Source organism: Macaca nemestrina, chromosome 6 (assembly GCF_043159975.1).
Source record: "Macaca nemestrina isolate mMacNem1 chromosome 6, mMacNem.hap1, whole genome shotgun sequence".
Taxonomy (NCBI): domain Eukaryota; kingdom Metazoa; phylum Chordata; class Mammalia; order Primates; family Cercopithecidae; genus Macaca; species Macaca nemestrina.
Window position 1 is genome coordinate 67065373 of NC_092130.1, and position 22633 is coordinate 67088005.

Here is a 22633-nt window from a genome sequence, read left to right on the forward strand (position 1 = left end):
ATTATAACTATTAGCACATTTTATTACCTTCTAATCATCTGTAATAGTTAAGGTAATACTAGCTGCTCTAATCAACAAACCGAAAATATGTGGTGAATCAAACACAATAGAAGTTCCCTAAAGAACTAAAAGTAGATCTACCATTTGATCCAGCAATCCCACTCCTGGGTATCTACCCAGAGGGAAGTGTCATTATATGAAAAAGATACTTGCACACACATGTTTATACCAGCATAATTTGCAACTGCAAAAACATGGAACCAGCCCAAATGCCCATCAATGACTGGATAGAGAAAATGTGGTATATATACATCATGGAATACTACTCAGCCATAAAAAGGAACAAAATAATGGCATTCACAGCAACCTGGATGGAATTGGAGACCATTATTCTAAGTGAAGTAACTCAGGAATGGAAAACCAAACATCATATGTTCTCACTCATAAGTGGGAGCTAAGCTATGAGGACACAAAGGCATAAGAGTGACACAGTGGACTCTGGGGACTTGGGGGAAAGTGTGGGTGGGGGGTGAGGGATAAAAGACTACACATTGGGCACAGCGTACACTGCTCGGGTGATGGGTGCACCAAAATCTTAGAAATCACCACTAAGTAACTTGTTCATGTAACCAGACACCACCTCTTCCCCAAAAATCTATGAAATAAAAAACATGTACAAAAAAAAAGTTTCTTTTCTAATCACACTAGGTCAAAATAGGGTACTTAGGATGAGCAGACAGCTCTTCTACAAGTGATGGTTCTGGAATCCAGGCATCTTGCATCTACCTTGTGGCTCCACCATCTGTACCACATGGCTTCCAAGGGTACCATTCCCATCTGAACCAGGCCAGAAGGCAAAGGGCATGGAGAATCACACATTGCGGGGCTTTATAAGCAAGGCCCAGCAGTGATACTTATCATTTCTGTTCATATTTTATTGCCCAGAACTCAACTTCATTGCTATCCCTAACTAGAAAATACCCCCTAGCTTCCTTTAGGTAAGAGTACATCCTCTTCTTCTCCGAGAAAACACCAAGTGGCGGATGACGCCGGTGCAGCGGGGAGGGGGGGGTCCCGGAGGCCCTGGTGGCCCTGGGATGGGGAACCGCGGTGCCTTCCGCAGAGGTTTCAGCAGAGGCATCCGGGGCCGGGGTCGCGGCCGTGATCGGCCCGGCCCAGGCCGCGGAGCTCGCGGAGGCAAGGCCGAGGATAAGGAGTGGATGCCCGCCACCGAGCTGGGCAGCTTGGTCAAGGACATGAAGATCAAGTCCCTGGAGGAGATCTACCTGTTCTCTCTGCCCATTAAGGAATCTGAGATCATTGACTTTTTCTTGGGGGCCTCTCTCAAAGACGAGGTTTTGAAGATTATGCCGGTGCAGAAGCAGACCTGTGCTGGCCAGGGCACCAGGTTCAAGGCGTTTGTTGCTATCGGGGACTACAATGGCCACGTCGGCCTGGGTGTTAAGTGCTCCAAGGAGGTGGCCACCGCCATCCGTGGGGCCATCATCCTGGCCAAACTCTCCATTGTCCCGGTGCGCAGAGGCTACTGGGGGAACAAGATCGGCAAGCCCTACGCCGTCCCTTGCAAGGTGACGGGCCGCTGCGGCTCTGTGCTGGTGCGCCTCATCCCTGCACCCAGGGGCACTGGCATCGTCTCAGCACCTGTGCCCAAGAAGCTGCTCATGATGGTTGGTATTGATGACTGCTACACCTCAGCCCAGGGCTGCACTGCCACCCTGGGCAACTTCGCCAAGGCCACCTTTGATGCCATCTCTAAGACCTACAGCTACCTGACCCCTGACCTCTGGAAGGAGACTGTGTTTACCAAGTCTCCCTATCAGGAATTCACTGACCACCTTGTCAAGACCCACACCAGTCTCCGTGCAGTGGACCCAGGCTCCAGCTGTGGCTACAACATAGGGTTTTTATACAAGAAAAATAAAGTGAATGAAGCCTGTTACTAAAAAAAAAAAAAAAAAAAAAAAAAAGAGTACATCAACAGTAGAAAGTCATGATACTGTCGGTCGCAGTGGCTTGCGCCTGTAATCCCAGCATTTTGGGAGACCAAAGCAGGAGGATTGCTTGAACCCAGGAGTTCGAGATCAGCCTAGGCAACATAGTGTAGAAATGAGGTCTACAAAAAAAATTTTTTTTTAATGAGGCAGGAGGATCACTGGAGCCCAGGAGGTTGAGGCTACAATGAGCTGTGATCATGACACTGCACTCCCACCTGGGTGGCAGAACAAGACCCTGCCTCGGGAAGGGAAGGGGAGGGAAGGAGACGGGAGGGGAGGGGAGGGAGAGAAAGAAAGAAAAAGAGAAGGAAAGGAAGAAAGAAAGAGAGAGAGAAAGAAAGAAAAGAAAGAAAAGAGAGAGAGAGGGAGAGAGGGAGGAAGGAAAGAAAAGAGAAGAAAAAGTCATGATAAAGTGCCATATCTTAACTTTCTGTCATTTTTCTTGCTTCCTTCTTCCTCAGTTTAGAGAAAGAATGACCAGTGCTAAGGCTAATATAATAGCCCTGTGCAAATCACAAATGTGACTCTGATCTGGATTCCCTTTACTTGGCTCTCCAGTGCTTTTTTTTTTTTTTTTGCTAAGCATTTCTGTTTAGGGGGCACATATTCATGGGATAGTTATTTTTGAATGCTTTGCCTGAAATTGCTTTTATCTCCAGGCTCCCCATGTGTCAGTTTGAAAGGGAACACGCTTAGCATGCAGCCTGGGCACCACATGTGTTCCGAGATGCTGGCACATGGAAGGCTTAGGAGGTTCCAAATCATTGCCTATTGGCCACCCACAGGCTAATGAAGGAAATGTCTTTTCATTTTCTCTGCTTCTCTCGGGCTTAGGTGCCTTATCAGCAGCCAGGGAGAGCTGGGAATACGACTCTGGTGCCAGGGACCTCCAGAGCCCGGATGTGCAGAGCCAGTCAGCCCTCCAGAAGCTGCTCGAGTATGGCGGAAGCTCTTTGCATCAGCAGACTGCTCTCCACAAACTGCTCACGCAGTCCCCGCACGTTGGCAACTCTGTAGGAGGAAGCTATCTCGAGCTGGCCAACACGGTGAGTACTTTTTGGTTCATGGAACACGTATTTCGGCCTGTCTGTATTCCAATACAAATATTTTAATTTTGTGCTCCAGGGGACATATCGGGTATTGTCTTCTTTATTGCGGTAAATATTGTACCATTTTCAGCATTGCCAGTAATGTTTAGTATTCCAAAGTTGCCAGCACTTAGGGACTTTACTTCCGTTGAGACCAGAGTAGACTCCTAAAAGGTGTTTTAATTAAGGCTGTAACTTGCACAGGTTTAATTACTAGAAGATGCACACAGCTCTTCCATAAGTAGACTACTTCTATGGTTCTAGACATTACAAATTAATAGTACATACTTGCTTCTGTTCCCTAATTTGGACTTTATTCATTTCAAAAACAAAAAGGAAAATGTTGCATTGAAGGTTTCTTGTTTCTGGTTATACTTTAAGAGTATTTTCTGTTGAAAACTGTGGGACAACTTATAATGTCATTATGTGTAATTTACCTTCCTTTTTCCTTCAAGGTGAGTCACTACAAAGCGACCTTTGGGCAAAGAGCTATTGTCTTCTTTTGTAAGTCAGGGCTGCCAAACGAGTCGGGTGGCTGATGGCCTGGCCATTTTGGGTGACATGCAGACAGTACAAATAGAGATTGCTATCCAGTCACTGTGGGAAAGCTCTAAAAGCCTACCTGGCTTTTTGAAACTGAAGTTCGAATGGTAGAATAAGCATCTCAATAACTTTGACTTATGCATATTTACAGTCTGCTTTGATGTAGACCAGTGGTTTTCAGACTCTTTGTGTTTGAGGCACACTTTCTAATTCTTACACTTTTGGTGGGATGTTTGAAGGAACTAGCAATTGTAGATATGACAACAATAATTAAAATACAATCATCAGAAAAATCCCGGTTAAATGACATTCTACAAAATACATAACCAAAACTCCTCAAAAGTGTCAAGGTTATCAAAAGCAAGGAAAATCTGAGAAAGAGAAACTGTCCAGCTAAGAGAAGCCTAAGAAAATATGACAACTAAAATGTAATGCATACCCTCAATGGGATCCTGGACCAGAAAAAAAGGACATTAGAGTAAAACACATATGCAAACACACACACACACACACACACACACACACACACGAAGCCTAAAGTATGGACCTTAGTTAATAATAGTGTATCAACATCCATTCATTAATTGTGACTAATAGACTAATATACCATAATAATGTAAGATGTTAAAAAGTAGGAAAAATTATTTGTGGGGTATATAATTACTCTCTCTCCTATCTTTGCAAATTTTGTCTAAAACTTTTTTTTTTTTTTTTTCGAGACGGAGTTTTGCTCTTGTTGCCCGGGCTGGAGTGCAATGGCGCGATCTCGGCTCACTGCAACCTCTGTCTCCAGGGTTCAAGCAATTCTCCTGTCTCAGCCTCCCAAGCAGTTGGGATTACAGATACCCGCCACCATGCCTGGCTAATTTTTGTATTTATTTACTTTTTTTTAGTAGAGCCAGGGTTTCACCATATTGGCCAGGCTGGTCTCGAACTCCTGACCTCAAGTGATCCACCCACCTTAGCCTAAAACTATTATAAAATAAAAAATATATTACAAACATATAAACATTCACAATCACTGCTAGGGTATGATAATGTCTCATAAAAATCTGTAAAAACATTCATAGTTATTGCACTGCTTGTTACTTGGCCACACTTCAAGGACATTCTTGCACAGTTTGAGTAGAACTCTAACTATCCTAATCTTGCCCTCTATGTGCTCAGGAGATTAGGCAATTATCAGTGAATATGTCATCTTTCTCTGGCATAGGCCTGGACTTAGGCTGTGCCTGCTTCAAATAATTTGCAGCAAGTTGAACCCTCCTCTGTGCTACATCAGCTCAGCCTTTTCTCAAGACAGACATTGCCATGACAGGATGGTTATAGCAGAAATCAGTGTTACACAGAGATCAAAATTTGATGGTACCTTCTCTGGAGGGTTCCAGGTTCATGGCCCACCAGTTTGCTGCAGCAAACCTACTATTGAAAACTGTGGGAGTTGGCTGTTTCCTGTCTCTGTGTAACTCTGTGGTTCCCAGCTTCTCCAGTAACCTCCTGGACTGATTTCTAAGTTCTGTCTCTCCTAATTGGAGGCCAGCTCAGTCTTTGGGGTTCCCATAGCCAGGTTCTCTGAGTTGGCTCTTCAGGGGAGTCAAGGCACAGAGAACTCTCACATACCCAACAGTCATATACATACCCTCTTTTTACTTTACTGGTTAAGCTTTAGAAATGAGGAAACACTGCCTAACATTTCCTCTGCACACTCACTTAAGGCGATCCCTTGGCAAGAACTGAACCATAAATGCAAATGCAGGCACTGAAGTCCTATGACTGTGATTACACTATTTATTTCCTTACCAAATGGAAAAGTAAAACTTTAAAAATACCATTTGAATTTATAGACCCATTATTAATGCCCTTGGACACTGTGGTAGAGTACATTTTGGGCCTCAGTTCTTCATCCTCCCCTGTGTCTTCACCATTTGTCATGCAACCCTAGAGTCCTTCTATCAGATATGTGAGAGTGAAATATGATGGTTGTTTTAACCATTGCGTTTGCGGTGGTTTGTTTCATAGCCATAGTGACTCAGGGTCTTCTCAGGTGGGTCTGTAGAGCCTGATTTGAGAAATATCCTTCCCAGGTGGACAAAGAAAGCAAATAGTCTCTCTAAACTGCATATTTGGGCAATCCCTTTATTTATATAATCACATTAAAAGTAATTTATGTCCCTTCTAAGGAAAAATCTTGAACTAATAAAATTAAGTTTTATTTTTTTTTCTTTTAAATAGCTACTAAGAGCAAAAGGCATTTTATCGGTGTCTAGTTAGGAGACAGAAAGCACACAGTAATTCACACAGGGAAAGTTTAATATAAATGATTATTAACTAGTAGCAGAGGATTGCCTACTTAGGGTAAAGAAAACCATAATGAACACAGGAATAGTATATACAAAGAATAGCCACTACCCCTAAGGCTGTTGCCAAGGAAGGAGTGTCAAAGAAGGAACAAATTTGGAAGAGGGCCCTCCCCTCACCCAGGGCTGATTCTGACCCCTTTGAAAGGAAGTCTGCAGCCCACTGACTTGCAGAGAATTTCCCTGAGATGTTTCAGGCCAGGGCTGGCAAGCAGGAAACCAAACTTCTGAACCTTTGGTCCAGCCTCCTGGGGCATCTGCAAGACTCATCAGGTATCACTGAGTTGTCCACTGAGATGCCAGAGGGATTCACTGGGAAGCTGCCTGCTGGAGTGGTGTCAAACCCACTGAAAAGTCCCCCAAATAGTGCCACTAAAACTTAATAGGGTGAGTCACTAGATGTCCTATGCTGCGGGCCCCTACCCACCACAAGAGCTAGCAGAGAGCACAGCAGATTCAAGCCACAGGAGTCAAGCTGAGTGTCCTCCAGTGTCTCTCCAGCACCCTCTATTGACAAAGGAGAAATGTTTACGTGGTCCAGCTCCAAGACCACAAAACAGGACAAAGAAAGCTGGATTTGGAGATGAGAAGCAACAAATGATAACTAGGCAAAGACATTTTTAGCATTGAGGATTTCCTGGGAGATTCCTACATAAGCTTTTTACCTTTCTAAGCATCTCTTCCTTTTCTTGTACCACCAATCACCATTCTACCTAAGACAGTGGATACCATGAGGCTTAACATACTGTTCACAATGCAAAGGCAACAAGACAGTGTTGTACACAGATACTTACAGCAGCCATGCTTTTATCGAAGAAGCAAAATGGCCACACATTATACAGAATAAGAGATTTATTATCGTAAGGGCTAGACCTTACACAAATGTGAGAGCTGGTGATACAATCTATGAAGACTATTGGTTCTGTATCTAGTCTTGAGCTTGAAGTTACTATAGGTTTGTCAGATCAGCTGTTAAGAGGGAAAGCTGGATGTATAGGAGAGTAGGGACAAACCAGAACTCATGAAGACCAATGGGACCATTGAGGACAAACTGGAAACCTCTTCTGTGTCTTACCATGTCCAACCTTGATGCTGTGGGGGACCTGCAGCAGAAACTGGCACTCTGTCTCCTGCAGTGTGTCTCCTGCACACACACTTGGCCCAGGACTCAGAGAAGCTGAAGGAAGAGATTTAGTGAATTAAAATTACTGCAAGCCTGGTACACCAAGTAGTTAAGCAGCAGATTAGCAATAATGTGTGCAAGTGGACAAGGTGCATAGTGCCTGCTATGCTTTGTTTTCCCCTCCAAAATCCATGTGGGAATTTAGTTGCTGTTATAACAGTATTAAGAGGTGGGACAATTAAGAGGTGATTAGGCCATGATGGCTCCACCCCCATGGGTGGGGTTGGTGCCATTTTAAAAGGACCAGTTCCATTCTCTCTCTCTCTCTCTCTCTCTCTCTGTTTCCCACTACGTCTCTCTCTGTCTCTCTTTTTCTCTCACCTTCTTCTTGCCCTTGCACTCTTTCACCATGTGATAACACAATAAGAAGTCACCTGACAGATGCCAGCGCCTTGATATTGGGCTTCCCAGCCTCCAGAACTATAAGCCACTAAATTTCTATTCATTATAAATTACCTGGTTTCAGATATTCTGTGACAGCAGCACAAAACAGACTAAGACAGTACCCTGCACCAAGTTTCAGAGCATAAAAAGTATGACTTCTTTACATCTTCCTTCTGGATTTCACACAGAATGTCTCTCATGGCCATACAGAACCATACAGGAAAGAGAACTCTGGGGAATATGGTTCCAGCTTAGCTGAATTTAGTACCAAGTCACCACAAAGCAGCAGCAAAACTCAGTGTAATGTAAGCCCATAAAACTATGGGTAAAGCAATATGAGATATTTTAAGAGTTTGGTAAAGAAGGGATGCAGTGGAAAGATATATTGCCTGTCTTCTGATAGATATTTTTCTACCAAGATTTGTATTACCAGGAAAGAATGCTAGTATAAATTATAATGTTATGGATTCTGAGTAGTAACATATGTAAGCATTCTAAAACATAAAACATAACAGAAGTTTCATTTTCTAGATACAGCAGGATTAAATTCCTGAATGAAATAGCAATGTCTAGATAAATTCTGTCAGCTATACTAGTTGGTTTTTAAAGTATTAATTATAGGCTTTATTTTTCATTAATAAAAGTATTAATTGATGTACATTAAAATTATACTAGAAAAGAAGCCATATGGACAATAGAAAGTTGATGAAAAGTAGAAGTAATCATTTGTCTCTGTCTTCCCTCATTTAAAAGGTCTTTACTAACTTTTTAAAATGTATTCTTGAATTGCTTTTAATATAGGGAACTTTTCATTTCTCCTTCTGCAATCTTAACACACTACAATCATTATAGTACTTACCAAATTTGGGGATACCAAACTTTGATCTAGAGGATGTGTCCTAGCTTCATGGTTAAAGCAAGGCTGATTGTTCTATGAGCACCCTCTTCTGGGCATTGTTCAGAGTCAAAGAACAAAAAATTCTTCAGCATAGGGCATGCTTGTCACCCTTTAGATTTTCGGGGAATTAAGATAGGACAAATAAAATATTGGAATTTTGAGAAAAGGGCTAAGGAATGGCCTAGAATATAGGGTTGATTTTTTAAAAATTCAGAACATTGGCTGGGCACGGTGGCTCACACCTGTAATGCCAGAACTTTGGGAGGCTGAGGCAGGTGGATCACTTAAGGTCAGGAGTTCAAGACCAGCCTGGCCAACATGGTGAAACCACATCTCTACTAAAAATACGAAAATTAGCTGGGCATGGTGGCACGTGCCTGTAATCCCAGCTACTTAGGAGGATGAGACCAGAGAATTGCTTGAACACGGGAGGTGGAGGTTGCAGTGAGCTGAGATCACGCCACTGCACTCCAGCCTGGGTGACAGAGCGAGACTCCATCTTAAAAAAAAAAAAATCGGAAATCAGAACCTTGAATTGTTACTTGCAAGTGATTGAGACTGATTTTTAAAAAATATGTATTGTAAATATATATGTCATACAGTTGGGCATGGTGGCTCACGCCTGTAATCCCAACACTTTGGGAGGCCAAGGTGGGCAAATCACTTGAACCCAGGAGTCTGACCAGCCTGGGCAACATGGTGAAACCATGTCTCTACAACACAAATATTAGCTGGGTGTGGTTGCACATACCTGTGGTCCCAGCTACTTGGGAGGCTGAAGTGGGAGGATCGCTTGAGCTCAGGAGGTAAAGTTACAGTGAACCAAGATCACGCCACTGCACTCCAGCCTGGGCAACAGAACTAGACCCTATCTAAAAAAAAGTGTATATAATATATATTTAATATGTGCAAATATTCTAAAACATAAAACATAACAGAAGTTTCACTTTCTAGATACAGCAGAGATAAATTTCTGAATGAAATAACAATGTCTAGATAGATTCTGTCAGCTATACTGCTTGGTTTTTAAAGTATTAGCTTTATTTTTATTAATAAAAGTATTAATTGATGTACACTAAAATAAGTTATACTATAAAAGAAGTCATGTGCATAACAGAAAGTTGATGAAAAGTAAAAGTAATCATTTGTCTGTCTTCCCTCATTTATAGATATATAAATTTATAATATATTTATATAAATATATAAATTTATAATATATTTATATAAATATATAAATTTATAATATATTTATATAAATATATAAATACATGTATATATGAATATATATACATAGATGTATGTATATATACATATACATATATAAATACATATATAAATATATATGAAGCAAAGACATTTTGGTTTTGTGCTATTAGTTATTTAACATACCAGCTGTCTGTGGGGAAGTGCACTGTTTCATGAGTTTTTCTGTAACATTTCAAATGATGAAGTTGTAAACACAGTCAGACTCATTTCTATGCAGATGAAGATGGTAATGTCTGTATTCTGCACCCTGCTGCTCAAGGCTGTCTTCTTTTCCTTTGGATGACTTGGCTTCAACTTTGCCCGTTTTAAGATTTAATTTTGTGTTTAATGCTTTTTTGCAAAAGTAATTTACATTTTTAAAGGAGAAAAAAGTCACGAGTTTTGAAAATAAAATGCAAATTAAAAAACTGACATAGCAAGTTTTGCTCCTCTGTGTATCCAACAGTCAAAAACTCCAAGCAGCCTTTTTACTTTAGGCTGGTTTAACATCTGTGAATTGGAAATGGAATTAAAACTGTGTATTATCATGCTCATTTGCTATATGATCAGAATTATTAACACAGTCATTATTAACTGAACCTTGATACAACACTATTAGTTACTTTGGAGAATACTGCATATCCACATGTTTCAGCCAATACAGAAACATCTTTAAAAGCTGTGGGAATAAGAGTTGTTGTAGTTGTGGTGAGAGAGACAGAGGTCTTCTTTTTGGTTTAACCACTTGATCAACGTCTTGTGTTTCACGTTAGTTTTTGGTTTGTTTCCCCCTTTCTTCATTTCAACCTAAAGTACCGAGGAGTTTTTCTGTTTGTTTTTACACTTTTCAGTTCCCACAGTCCTTATTATTCTCCCTCTTATTAGATCTGCTACCTTGATGTTTTAGGGTCGAGGGATTTGAAAATTCTTAAGAAGAATTTTCAGAAATTTTGAAATAAAGCAAAAAGATTACTGGGTGCTCTTTCAAACTCCTATCAGATCCTCTAAGAATCAGCTGATACTTCAGGAGATGTAGCTTTCTTTGGCTATTTGCTATTAATTGAAGTCTAGAATCTGTAGAATTTGGATGTTAATTTGTAGAAGATTGGTAAGTTACTGATGACTTTTGTCTGGTAGAGATAAAAACTACTTTTGCCCAGCAGGGAAGGTAACCTCAAATGTTATATTTTATTTGCCCTAGTAAAATGGCAACCATTTTGTTACTAGCTTTGCAGTCCTATGCCAGCATTATTTTTTCTACTGAATTTATATTTACCAGTTTCTTCTATTCTTTCTTTTTTTTTTTTTTTTTTTTGAGACAGAGTCTCGCTCTGTCGCCCAGGCTGGAGTGCAGTGGCCGCATCTCAGCTCACTGCAAGCTCCGCCTCCCGGGTCTACGCCATTCTCCTGCCTCAGCCTCCCGAGTAGCTGGGACTACAGGCGCCCTCCACCTCACCCGGCTAGTTTTTTGTATTTTTTTAGTAGAGACGGGGTTTCACCGTATTAGCCAGGCTGGTCTCGATCTCCTGACCTTGTGATCCGCCCGTCTCGGCCTCCCAAAGTGCTGGGATTACAGGCTTGAGCCACCACGCCCGGCCTCTTTTTTTTTTTTTTTTTGAGACAGGTGCTCATTCTGTCACCCAGGCTGGAATGCACTAGCTTACTGCAGTCTTGACCTCTTGGGCTCAAGCAGTCTTCCCACCTCAGAGTCCCAAAGTGCTGGGATTATAGGCGTAAGTCACTGTGCCTGGCCTCTTCTATCCTTCTTTGAATCAGCTTTATTATCCTGCCAGTTTCCTCAAGGAATTAAGTAAATCTTAGGAAAATACTTATTTATAGCCAGGGATGGTGGCACATACCTCTAGTTCCAACTACTTGGGCAGCTGAGGTGGGAGGATTGCTTGAGGCCAGAAGTTCGAGGTTGCAGTGTGCTATGATCATGCCTGCACCCTAGCCTGGGCAACACAGCAAGCCATTGTCTCAAAAAATAAAGAAAACATCAAAAAAGAAAGTTACTTACAAGTGGCTACATTTAGGGTAGTATTTGGAAATAGAAACTAAAAAAATTCTAAAGAAATGAGATCTTTCAAGGAGATTTCCAGGTATTTACTGATCACTTTTTTATAGTCTAAGAGCTGTCTCAAGATGATGATGTTGTCGTCAGGAGTTCTCAAGGTGGTATTGTCATTAAAAATTATGCTGAATAATCTTGTATGTAGAATTCACTTAGAAATACCAGATCATAGCCAGAGGCAGCGGCTCACGCTTGTGATGGAGGCTGAGGTGGGCAGATCACCTGAGGTCAGGAGTTCAAGACCAGCCTGGTCAACATGGTGAAACCCCATCTTTACTAATAATACAAAAATTAGCTGGGTGTGGTGGCAGGTGCCTATACTCTAAGCTACTCGGGAAGCTGAGGCAAGAGAATCACTTCAACCCAGGAGGCAGAGGTTGCAGTGAACCAAGATGGCACCACTGTAATCCAGCCTGGGCAACAGAGCGAAGCTCTGTCTCAAAAAAGCAAAACAAAACAAAACAACAAAAACCCAAAACAAAAACCAGAACAAAAAAAAAACAGATCGCGAAAAAGTAATAATTTCTACCTACAGAGAGAAGGGTCCTCAAAAAACTTCAGTCTAACCTTTTTATTTTAAAAACAAGGACATGGAGGCGCAGATCAAAATATCCACCTAAGGACACACAAAAGTAGTAGAACCAAGACTGTAGGGTAGATTTCCTGACACTCACTACTAACACTACTACACCCCTGTCCTGGTCTAGAGGATGTCCCTGGTTATTGGCAAGAGAAGGAAAGCTGCTGAGAGAAAGAGCTACTTCAGATCTTTGCTAGTGGACTCTGAGTCACTCCTCTGCTCTGTTCAGTGGTACTGGGTTATTTTTCTGATGTCTTCTAATCCAAAGAGCGAATATTCAGCCAGAACACCACAGTACAGATGGTTGAAATATTGACATGCTTTTGTCCCAGGTCCCCTACTCTCTTGGCTAACTAGTCCTTCTACCAGGAACCCAGAACCTCTCCACAGTTCGGCATCTAAGGGGTTAATGCTGGCCCTGCAAAGGGAAGAGGCAGAATTCCTGCCAGCTGGCATCATCCGGGCATCTGTTCTGGTTGGCTAGTGCCTATGCCAAACTAGTTGTGAAATACCTTTAATATTTCTTCTGCCCTTTGGCAATCTGTTGGACTGAAACAAGGAATCCATGTGTAGGACCTGAAGAAAGTGTTGGCACCAACAGATAGTGAGGTGGTAGGAAGCCGTCATATCACTCTCTTAATAATTGACAGTATTTTTAAAAATGGTTCTATTGGATAGTTCAACAGAGGTTCATTTTTATTCTGTTTCCTACTATCTTTCAGGTAAAGAGCTCTGATAAAGGGATTTAGAAAAATTGTAAGTACACTAGAGGGCAGTGGTCCCATATCTAGACACCTGGCAATTACCACTTCCTTTGCATTTCTTTGCCTTTCCTTTTGTGTAGGGGAGGGGAAGAGGAGTTTTTGTCACATAATACAAATACCATTTATGTCTGAGGTATTTTATAAAAACAGAGTAGCTGCTTGGCAGCACCCCGTCTATCATTTCTTGTAGTTTCTTTTCCATCCTTCTCCAATGACTTATCTCAGCATTAACATCTTAATGACTTTTTGCTTTTTTGAAGAAAAGGCAAAGGAGGGATAGGGAACGTACATTCCTACTTTGGGGTGGTAAGGTTTTCTATCTTTGCATCTTTGTATTTGAAAATAAAATCATGAATTAAGAATGAGGAAGAACAAAGGTACAGGAATGTATTCTTGTATTTTGTGTGTGCAGAGGTGTTAAAAGAAAAAGTTTAGACAAATTAAATTTCACAGGGTTTAGCTGAGCAAAGAATGATTCAGGAACCACTCAGCTCTCAGAATCAGAAGCGGTTCAGAGAGCTCTGCTCCACTACATGGGCAGGCAGCATTTATGGACAGAGGACAAAAGTCAGGTACAGAAACTTGACCGATTACAGCTTGGCATTTGCCTTATTTGAATATGGTCTGATCAGTTGGCTGCCTGTGATTGACTGAGACTCAGCTATTTGTTACAAAACTATGCTCCTAAGTTAGGCTTTCAGTTAGTTTATGTACTAAGTTAGACTGCAATTAATTACATGAGGACTCAACTGTCCTTATGTAATTCAGGCCAAATTTAGTTTGACAGAGGCAAAGGTCACTTAGATGACTCTGCACTGCTGCCCCCTTCTTCATGATCACCAAGGACAATCATGTTTTCGCTCCCTCAGTTTTCCCTCTCCTGCCCCTCTCCTAAGTAGAAGGGAGCCCTGCTTTCTGGAGGGGAGGCTAAGCTGATCTGTATACACTAAAGGGATGGACTGGAGGTGAGTGGATGGGGTAGGGAGGAAAGACGTTCCATTGCAGTTGGATAGTATAATGGATTTCAAGAGGAGAAAGCAAAGGGACATTAAAAAAATATGTCAATAGATTATTGATGAGTGTGCCTTTGATGAAATATGATACCTTAAAGAATTGTATCTATTATTAATTGCTTTTGGTTGTTGGACTGTTTCTTTGAAAGAGATAATCCTCTGAAACTAGTTTGTATGGGTTCCTGGATTTATAAAAGTTATATATAGAATGAACTTGCAGACACTGGCATTTTCATCTGTGAGATCTATAGCAGTTGTGTTTATATATGTGTGTGTATACGTATATATGCGTGTGTGTATACGTATATGTATATATGTATGTGTGTATATATGTGTGCATATATGTTTCTCTCTGTGTGTGTGTGTGTGTGTATAGTTTAGTCACCATGTTTACTCTTAGGCCCAGGTGGGAGATAAGATGCTCTTCTTCCAATTCACCCAACTAGAGGCCTGGGTGGGAGGAAGAACACCTGGACCCTCATAGCAACATGTCCTCTGCAACAAAGGGACAGGGACTCCCTCTGCATTTCTCTTGGTGTTGCTAATATTCATTGGGGATTTACCGTACACGGCATATTGTGTCACTTGCTTTGCGTAGATTATCTTGCTTAATCCTCACAACTTTATGCTGTATATATAGATATAGGTATGATCCCCCATTTACCCGTGAGAAATTTGAGGATTACAGAGGTTGCCTGGGATGAAACAGTGAATATGTAGCGGGCTGAGATGTGAACCCAGGTTTGTTTGACTCCACAGCTTGAGTGTGTAGCTACTCATTTATGTGCCCCAAGGGAAGGAGGGATGCTGCAGGCAGTGTCATTGGGAAATCATTTGTTCTTCCTACCCATTCTATGGGGTGCAGTGCTGTCTCACGCATCTGAACTGGACGTAGGGTCCCGATCTTATTCCTCTATTGAATAGAAACGATGCCCTGACTATTTTGGGGATAGCCTGGGACATAAACACACATGCACACACACTGACTGGATTTTCATTTCTCTGATTTTGTATGAGACATTGTTACTGGAGAGTAATTAAAACCCCTGGTGAATTTATGCTGGGGCCTCCTGACATGATTGTGCAGTTATTTATCCTTAGACAACAGGGAGGATTAGCATTAAATGCTGAGAGAAATGCATCTGCCACGTTGATGCAGTTAGAGGCATCTATCAAAGATGCATTTGGAACCCAGAGGCCTCATTCTAATTGCTGAGAATGCTGGAGGCTGTTTTCAGCTAGACTTAAAAGCGAAGAGAAAAACCTTTAGTAGTGAGAGAGGTGGAGCCCACATTAACTTCTCAGTAGATTCTTCTGAGGCAGAGGGATCTCTTCCCTAGCCCTGTCCTCCTTGTATCTTTTAGGTAATCGTCCCTGCTATGGATCACGGCAAAACCTTTCCCTAGAGACAGAAGCAGGCAGAAGGAATTAATGTGTTCCTATCATTATTCCTACGAATAACTGGTCACATTTGCTAAGTGTTTAGTACATGTAGGATATTGGTAGAAGCGCTTTGCCGGCATCATCTCATTTAATTCTCAGATGGCCAGTCCCTCTTCAAACCTAACCCTCTCCACCGCTTCCTTCCTAATCTAACACTTATTGTGCCATTTGTTTCTCTTAGGGGAGAGGTAAGTCGTATTTATAAGACTGGCATTTACATTAGCTCAAGAAGTGAATGTTGCCAGGTACGAAGGGAAAAGGATTAGCAGATCTATGAATTATGGTGTCAATTATACTTGTATTGAGAAGAATAATCATTTGTTAGTTGTTAGATCTTATTCCATGTTTATATATGTCAGGTTTATTTTTCATACTGAGGAATAATACTATTAGGTATTCCTAATGTTTTTCCTAAATATTCCTAATATTTTTCATACTGAGGTGTAATAATATTAGGTTGGTGCAAAAGTAATTGTGCTTTTTGCCATTACTTTTAATGGCAAAAACTGCGATTACTTTGTACCAACCTAATAATTATTATTTCAAAAACCCAAATGTCAGCTACTCTTTGTCCTTCAGGTTTTGTTTCTGTTCATTTCAGCTCTGTTTTCTCCTCATTGTAACCCAGACTTGGAACTTAGTGATGAATCTATGATTGCAAAAGAATTCGTGGGCAATATCTTAGTAAGGAATGAGTACATAGAGGATGATACATATATATATATATATATATATATTTTTTTTTTTTTTTTTTTTTTTTGAGACTGAGTCTCACTCTGTCACTAGTCTGGAGTGCAGTAGCACGACCTCGGCTCACTGCAACCTCTGCCTCCTGGGTTCAAGTGATTCTCCTGCCTCAGTCTCCCGAGTAGCTGGGACTACAGGCACACACTACCACACCCAGCTAATTTTTTATTTTTAGTAGAGATGGGGTTTCACTGTGTTGGCCAGGCTGATCTTGAACTCCTGACCTCAGGTGATCTACCTGCCTCGGCCTCCCAAAGTGCTGGGATTACAGGTGTGAGCCACCGCGCCTGGCTGAGATTTATGTTAAATGTAAATCCCACCCCCCAACACACACATACTTCTCTTTTCAAGCAAACAACTTAAGAGTTTCTATTTGATACTTCTGTCCTCTAGAGATCCTCCTTTATCCCAGATCTGAAGCTTTTCTCCATACCTTCACACCCCTCTCCCAAGCAATGCTCCTGCTTACTTACTCTTGTCTACCTCCTTCTTTTTTGTTGGAGGGATGCAAATTTCTCTCCTAATATTATATATTGAAATTTAGGCACCATTTTTGTTGCTAAACATGACATTAGCATCTTATGCTTTTACCCTATGTGAATTATAAAAGCATTCCTTGCAAGGAAATGCCTCACTCTCTTTAAGAGATATTTTGGGGGAATAAAATTTTTATTTCATTGTAGAAAAAGACCCTATTGACAGAATCTGAAATAAGGGATCATTTACAGAATCTTGATTCTAAATAGTTGAATATAATCTACCTTAACTCAGACATTTTATGTTTAACATAATACTGGAATAGATTCATTACCATAGAAGATTATGAAGATAACACAGAGAGTGTTAAGAATGACTGACTCCATATAGTGTAGTGAGAACTATTGAAAATTCATTAAAAACTTCATATTGCACTTGCTATGGGTTGAATATGTCCCCTCCAAAATTCGCATTGAAACTTAACCCCCATCATGGTGCTATTAAGAGGTAGGGCCTTTTGGTAAGTGATAAAGTAGTGAGGATTCCATATAAATGAGCTAGAGGGAACTAGCTTAGGCCTTTTGGCCTTCCATCTCTTCCGCTATGTGAAGACACAGCATTTGGCCTCTCCAGAGTGTACAGCAACAGGGCACCATCTGGAAGATCTTGGCACCTTAATTTTGGACTTTCCAGCCTCCAGAACTATGAGAGTAAATTTCTGTTCTTTATAAATTTTCCAGTCTCAGGTATTTTGTTATAGTAGCACAGATGGACTAAGCACCCAAATGATACATAAATAATATGTAATGATTTCTGTTATGTGTCCTAACTTTTCTTTTACTATGGAACCAGAAATAACCTTTAACCAGGTAGCCTTGGTTCTGTCTCGGTTCTTCTGTGTGTCCTATATTATTCTTGTGTTGCTTGATTCATACTTAAATGTGAGAAATTCGGACCATATCACATTCAAACACGTTTTTTGTACCTGTGCATATTAATGGCTTTAATCTAAATGAAACATCTAATTTATATTCAAAGATATAAATAAAACCCTAATTCGTGTGTTTGCTTAATGCCTCTCTGCCCCTTACTCCACTCTCACTGGCATCTCAGATTACTTTTTACAATATGGTCCAGATTCCCTGCTTTCAGTTTTCCAGAGTTCAGATACATTAAGATCATGTGTCTGTTAGACCTTGTTGGCTAAAAATGTTTCCAGTGATTTCAGAAAGGTATCTGTTGTACTAGAGGAATAAAACCATGTCAGTGTTGGCTGTGGATCAAGGGTTTAAAATTTCTGTGAAATTCAACTGTGAAGTGACTCTTTTTAGTAGGAAAATACAGGTTTATGTTCTTGAAAGTCTGCTTTCAAATGGATTAAACCTTGATTGGAATGGCACCATATACTATAATACTTTCCATTAGGCAAATGACTTTCCGTTGTTTAATAAAGTAGTCAAGATTACCACCGAGACTGAAGTTTCTCTGAGCCCACAGCACTTGTGATTCTGTGTGATTGCTTAAGAGCAGCAAAAGACTTTGCAGGGAAGTCTAGGAAGCCATATGAAAGTAAGAGTGGCTACAGTCCATGAGAATAATTTCTATTTCAAAGTTAGATTTAAGTCAGTAAAAAAAAAAAAAAAAACTGCGAGAAGCCCAAGTAATGAAAACAACCACAATTTAATACACTTCTCCAGACAGGTTTTGTTTTGAGGTTGAAAATTCAGTCTGAGCACTCTTATTGTGTGAATTATTAACATTCAGTTTGTCTTTTCAAGCGCTGCCCCTATAATATATTTCAAAGGGTTAGGATTGGTTAGAGTTTGTGGTGAGAAGGAAACACTGGGAATTATTTCCCAGTATTATCACACAACACCTTTCCTTCCCACCCCTCTAACTTATATATCTCATTGTGAGTTATAAAAATGATTCCAGGCCGGGCGCGGTGGCTCAAGCCTGTAATCCCAGCACTTTGGGAGGCCGAGACGGGCGGATCACAAGGTCAGGAGATCGAGACCATCCTGGCTAACACGGTGAAACCCCGTCTCTACTAAAAAATACAAAAACCTCTGTTTGTCTGTTACTGGTGTATAAGAATGCTTGTGATTTTTGCACATTAATTTTGTATCCTGAGACTTTGCTGAAGTTGCTTATCAGCTTAAGGAGATTTTGGGCTGAGACAATGGGGTTTTCTAAATATACAATCATGTCATCTGCAAACAGGGACAATTTGACTTCTTCTTTTCCTAACTGAATACCCTTGATTTCTTTCTCTTGCCTAATTGCCCTAGCCAGAACTTCCAACACTATGTTGAATAGGAGTGGTGAGAGAGGGCATCCCTGTCTTGTGCCAGTTTTCAAAGGGAACTCAGGAATGAACGTCCATTCACAATTGCTTCAAAGAGAATAAAATACCTAGGAATCCAACTTACAAGGGATGTAAAGGACCTCTTCAAGGAGAACTACAAACCACTGCTCAGTGAAATAAAAGGGGACACAAACAAATGGAAGAACATACCATGCTCATAGATAGGAAGAATCAATATCGTGAAAATGGCCATACTGCCCAAGGTAATTTATAGATTCAATGCCATCCCCATCAAGCTACCAATGAGTTTCTTCACAGAATTGGAAAAAACTGCTTTAAAGTTCATATGGAACCAAAAAAGAGCCCGCATCTCCAAGACAATCCTAAGTCAAAAGAACAAAGCTGGAGGCATCACGCTACCTGACTTCAAACTATACTACAAGGCTACAGTAACCAAAACAGCATGGTACTGGTACCAAAACAGAGATATAGACCAATGGAACAGAACAGAGTCCTCAGAAATAATACCACACATCTATAGCCATCTGATCTTTGACAAACCTGAGAGAAACAAGAAATGGGGAAAGGATTCCCTATTTAATAAATGGTGCTGGGAAAATTGGCTAACCGTAAGTAGAAAGCTGAAACTGGATCCTTTCCTTACTCCTTATACGAAAATTAATTCAAGATGGATTAGAGACTTAAATGTTAGACCTACAGGAGATCGAGACCATCCTGGCTAACACGGTGAAACCCCGTCTCTACTAAAAATACAAAAAAAAAATACTAGCCGGGCGCGGTGGCGGGCGCCTGTAGTCCCAGCTACTTGGGAGGCTGAGGCAGGAGAATGGCGTAAACCTGGGAGGCGGAGCTTGCAGTGAGCCGAGATCCTGCCACTGCACTCCAGCCTGGGTGACAGAGCAAGACTCCGTCTCAAAAAAAAAAAAAAAAAATGTTAGACCTAATACCATAAAAATCCTAGAGGAAAACCTAGGTAGTACCATTCAGGACATAGGCATGGGCAAAGACTTCATGTCTAAAACACCAAAAGCAACGGCAGCAAAAGCCAAAATTGACAAATGGGATCTCATTAAACTAAAGAGCTTCTGCACAGCAAAAGAAACTACCATCAGAGTGAACAGGCAACCTACAGAATGGGAGAACATTTTGGCAATCTACTCATCTGACAAAGGGCTAATATCCAGAACCTACAAAGAACTCCAACAAATTTACAAGAAAAAAACAAACAACCCCATCAAAAAGTGGGCAAAGGATATGAACAGACATTTCTCAAAAGAAGACATTCATACAGCCAACAGACACATGAAAAAATGCTCATCATCACTGGCCATCAGAGAAATGCAAATCAAAACCACAATGAGATACCATTTCACACCAGTTAGAATGGCGATCATTAAAAAGTCAGGAAACAACAGGTGCTGGAGAGGATGTGGAGAAATAGGAACACTTTTACACTGTTGGTGGGATTGTAAACTAGTTCAACCATTATGGAAAACAGTGTGGCGATTCCTCAAGGATCTAGAACTAGATGTACCATGTGACCCAGCCATCCCATTACTGGGTATATACCCAAAGGATTATAAATTATGCTGCTATAAAGACACATGCACTCGTATGTTTATTGCAGCACTATTCACAATAGCAAAGACTTGGAATCAACCCAAATGTCCATCAGTGACAGATTGGATTAAGAAAATGTGGCATATATACACCATGGAATACTATGCAGCCATCAGAAAGGATGAGTTTGTGTCCTTTGTAGGGACCTGGATGCAGCTGGAAACCATCATTCTTAGCAAACTATCACAAGAACAGAAAACCAAACACCGCATGTTCTCACTCATAGGTGGGAACTGAACAATGAGATCACTTGGACTCAGGAAGGGGAACATCACACACTGGGGCCTATCATGGGGAGGGGGGAGGGGGGAGGGATTGCATTGGGAGTTATACCTGATGTAAATGACGAGTTGATGGGTGCAGCACACCAACATGGCACAAGTATACATATGTAACAAACCTGCACGTTATGCACATGTACCCTACAACTTAAAGTATAATAATAATAAATAAATAAATAAATAAATAAATACAAAAACCTAGCCGGGCGAGGTGGCGGGTGTCTGTAGTCCCAGCTACTCAGGAGGCTGAGGCAGGAGAATGGCGTAAACCTGGGAGGCGGAGCTTGCAGTGAGCTGAGATCCGGCCACTGCACTCCAGTCTGGGCGACAAAGCGAGACTCTGTCTCAACAAAAAAAAAAAAAAAAAAAAAAAATGATTCCAGGGCTGGAAGCAGTGGCTCATACCTGTCATACAGACACTTTGGGAGGCCAAGACAGGAGAATTGCTTGAGCCCAGGAGTTTGAGACCAGCCTGGGCAACATAGCGAGACCCTGCCTTTAGGGAGATTTTTTTTTTTTTAATTAGCTGGGCATGGTGACATGTGCCTGTAGTCCCAGCTACTTGGGAGGCTGGGGTGGGAGGATCCCTTGAGCCCAAGAGTGAGGCTGCAGTGAGCAATGACTGCACCACTGCACTCTAGCCTGGGTGACAGAGGGAGACCCTGTCTCTAAAAAAAAAAAAAGTTCCAAAACTTCCTACAAAGTGAACAGTCTTCAACTTTTATTTTCCTTTTCTAATGAGGTAAGAAGGTAGGCTGAAATTAAGGAAATTAATATTTGTAGAAAATGGCAGCTCAGAGTAACAGCTGCAGGCTTGGATAGATTGCCAGTGTTGCCTTTAGATTCTCAGAAAGAAATAGAGGTAGTGTTATTCATGCCATCTATTTTCTTGTTTATATTTTTTGTATCTTTCAAATTGCTTAACATCAGAATTTATGGTTTTTATAATACAGAAGGAAAAATCTTTAAAATCGTAGGTTTAGCCAGTATATTTTACATATGGGAAGAGGGATACTGGAAGGATACTCACCAACATGAAAACAGTGTTTATCTTGTGTAATTGGGGTGATTGGTAGTTTCTTCTCTTTTGCACATTTACATTTCTTAATTTTTTCCACTGAATATTATGTGTGTAATAAACAAGGATTTTTCTACAGTGAACATTATCTGCATAATAAAAAATTATATATTTAAAAAAATCATGCCCACACCAAAAAGTAAATATTTGTACTATACATTTGTGTTTGTTATTCATCAATATTTTAGGCCTAGCAAGTAGATAACTCCTTCCTAAATTTGGAATTGGATTTAGTGAGGTTCAGAGGCTGCCTCAGAAAGGATTCTGGGGTTCTACAGAAACCAGCAAAATCCTCGTTACTCTCTCCTATCCATTTGTTTCCTCCCTTGCAACACCGCAGAGGCCATACCAGGCCTGATTTTGGAGTAACAGCAAGAGTAACACTAGTAACAACTAGATATTTATGTAACTCCTAATACTTTCAAATCTTTCCTGGTCGTTCTTCTCTGAGCCTCTAAATAACTGAAAAGTAGATAGTAAGCCAGGCATTAGTAGTCATTCCCACACTGCAGCC

The 22633-nt window shown here is 40.9% G+C and overlaps 1 protein-coding gene and 1 pseudogene across 1 annotated transcript in view; both read left to right on the forward strand.

The window, feature by feature from the left end:
* Window positions 1–22633, forward strand: part of LOC105499974 (MCC regulator of WNT signaling pathway) — a 480351-nt gene that overhangs the window by 147800 nt on the left and 309918 nt on the right. The window contains exon 3 of the mRNA XM_011772875.2: window positions 2850–3061. Coding sequence (XP_011771177.1) covers window positions 2850–3061 — 212 coding nt within the window. The remainder of the gene's footprint in view (window positions 1–2849; window positions 3062–22633) is intronic.
* LOC112423365 (small ribosomal subunit protein uS5 pseudogene) lies at window positions 1221–1983 on the forward strand (annotated as a pseudogene).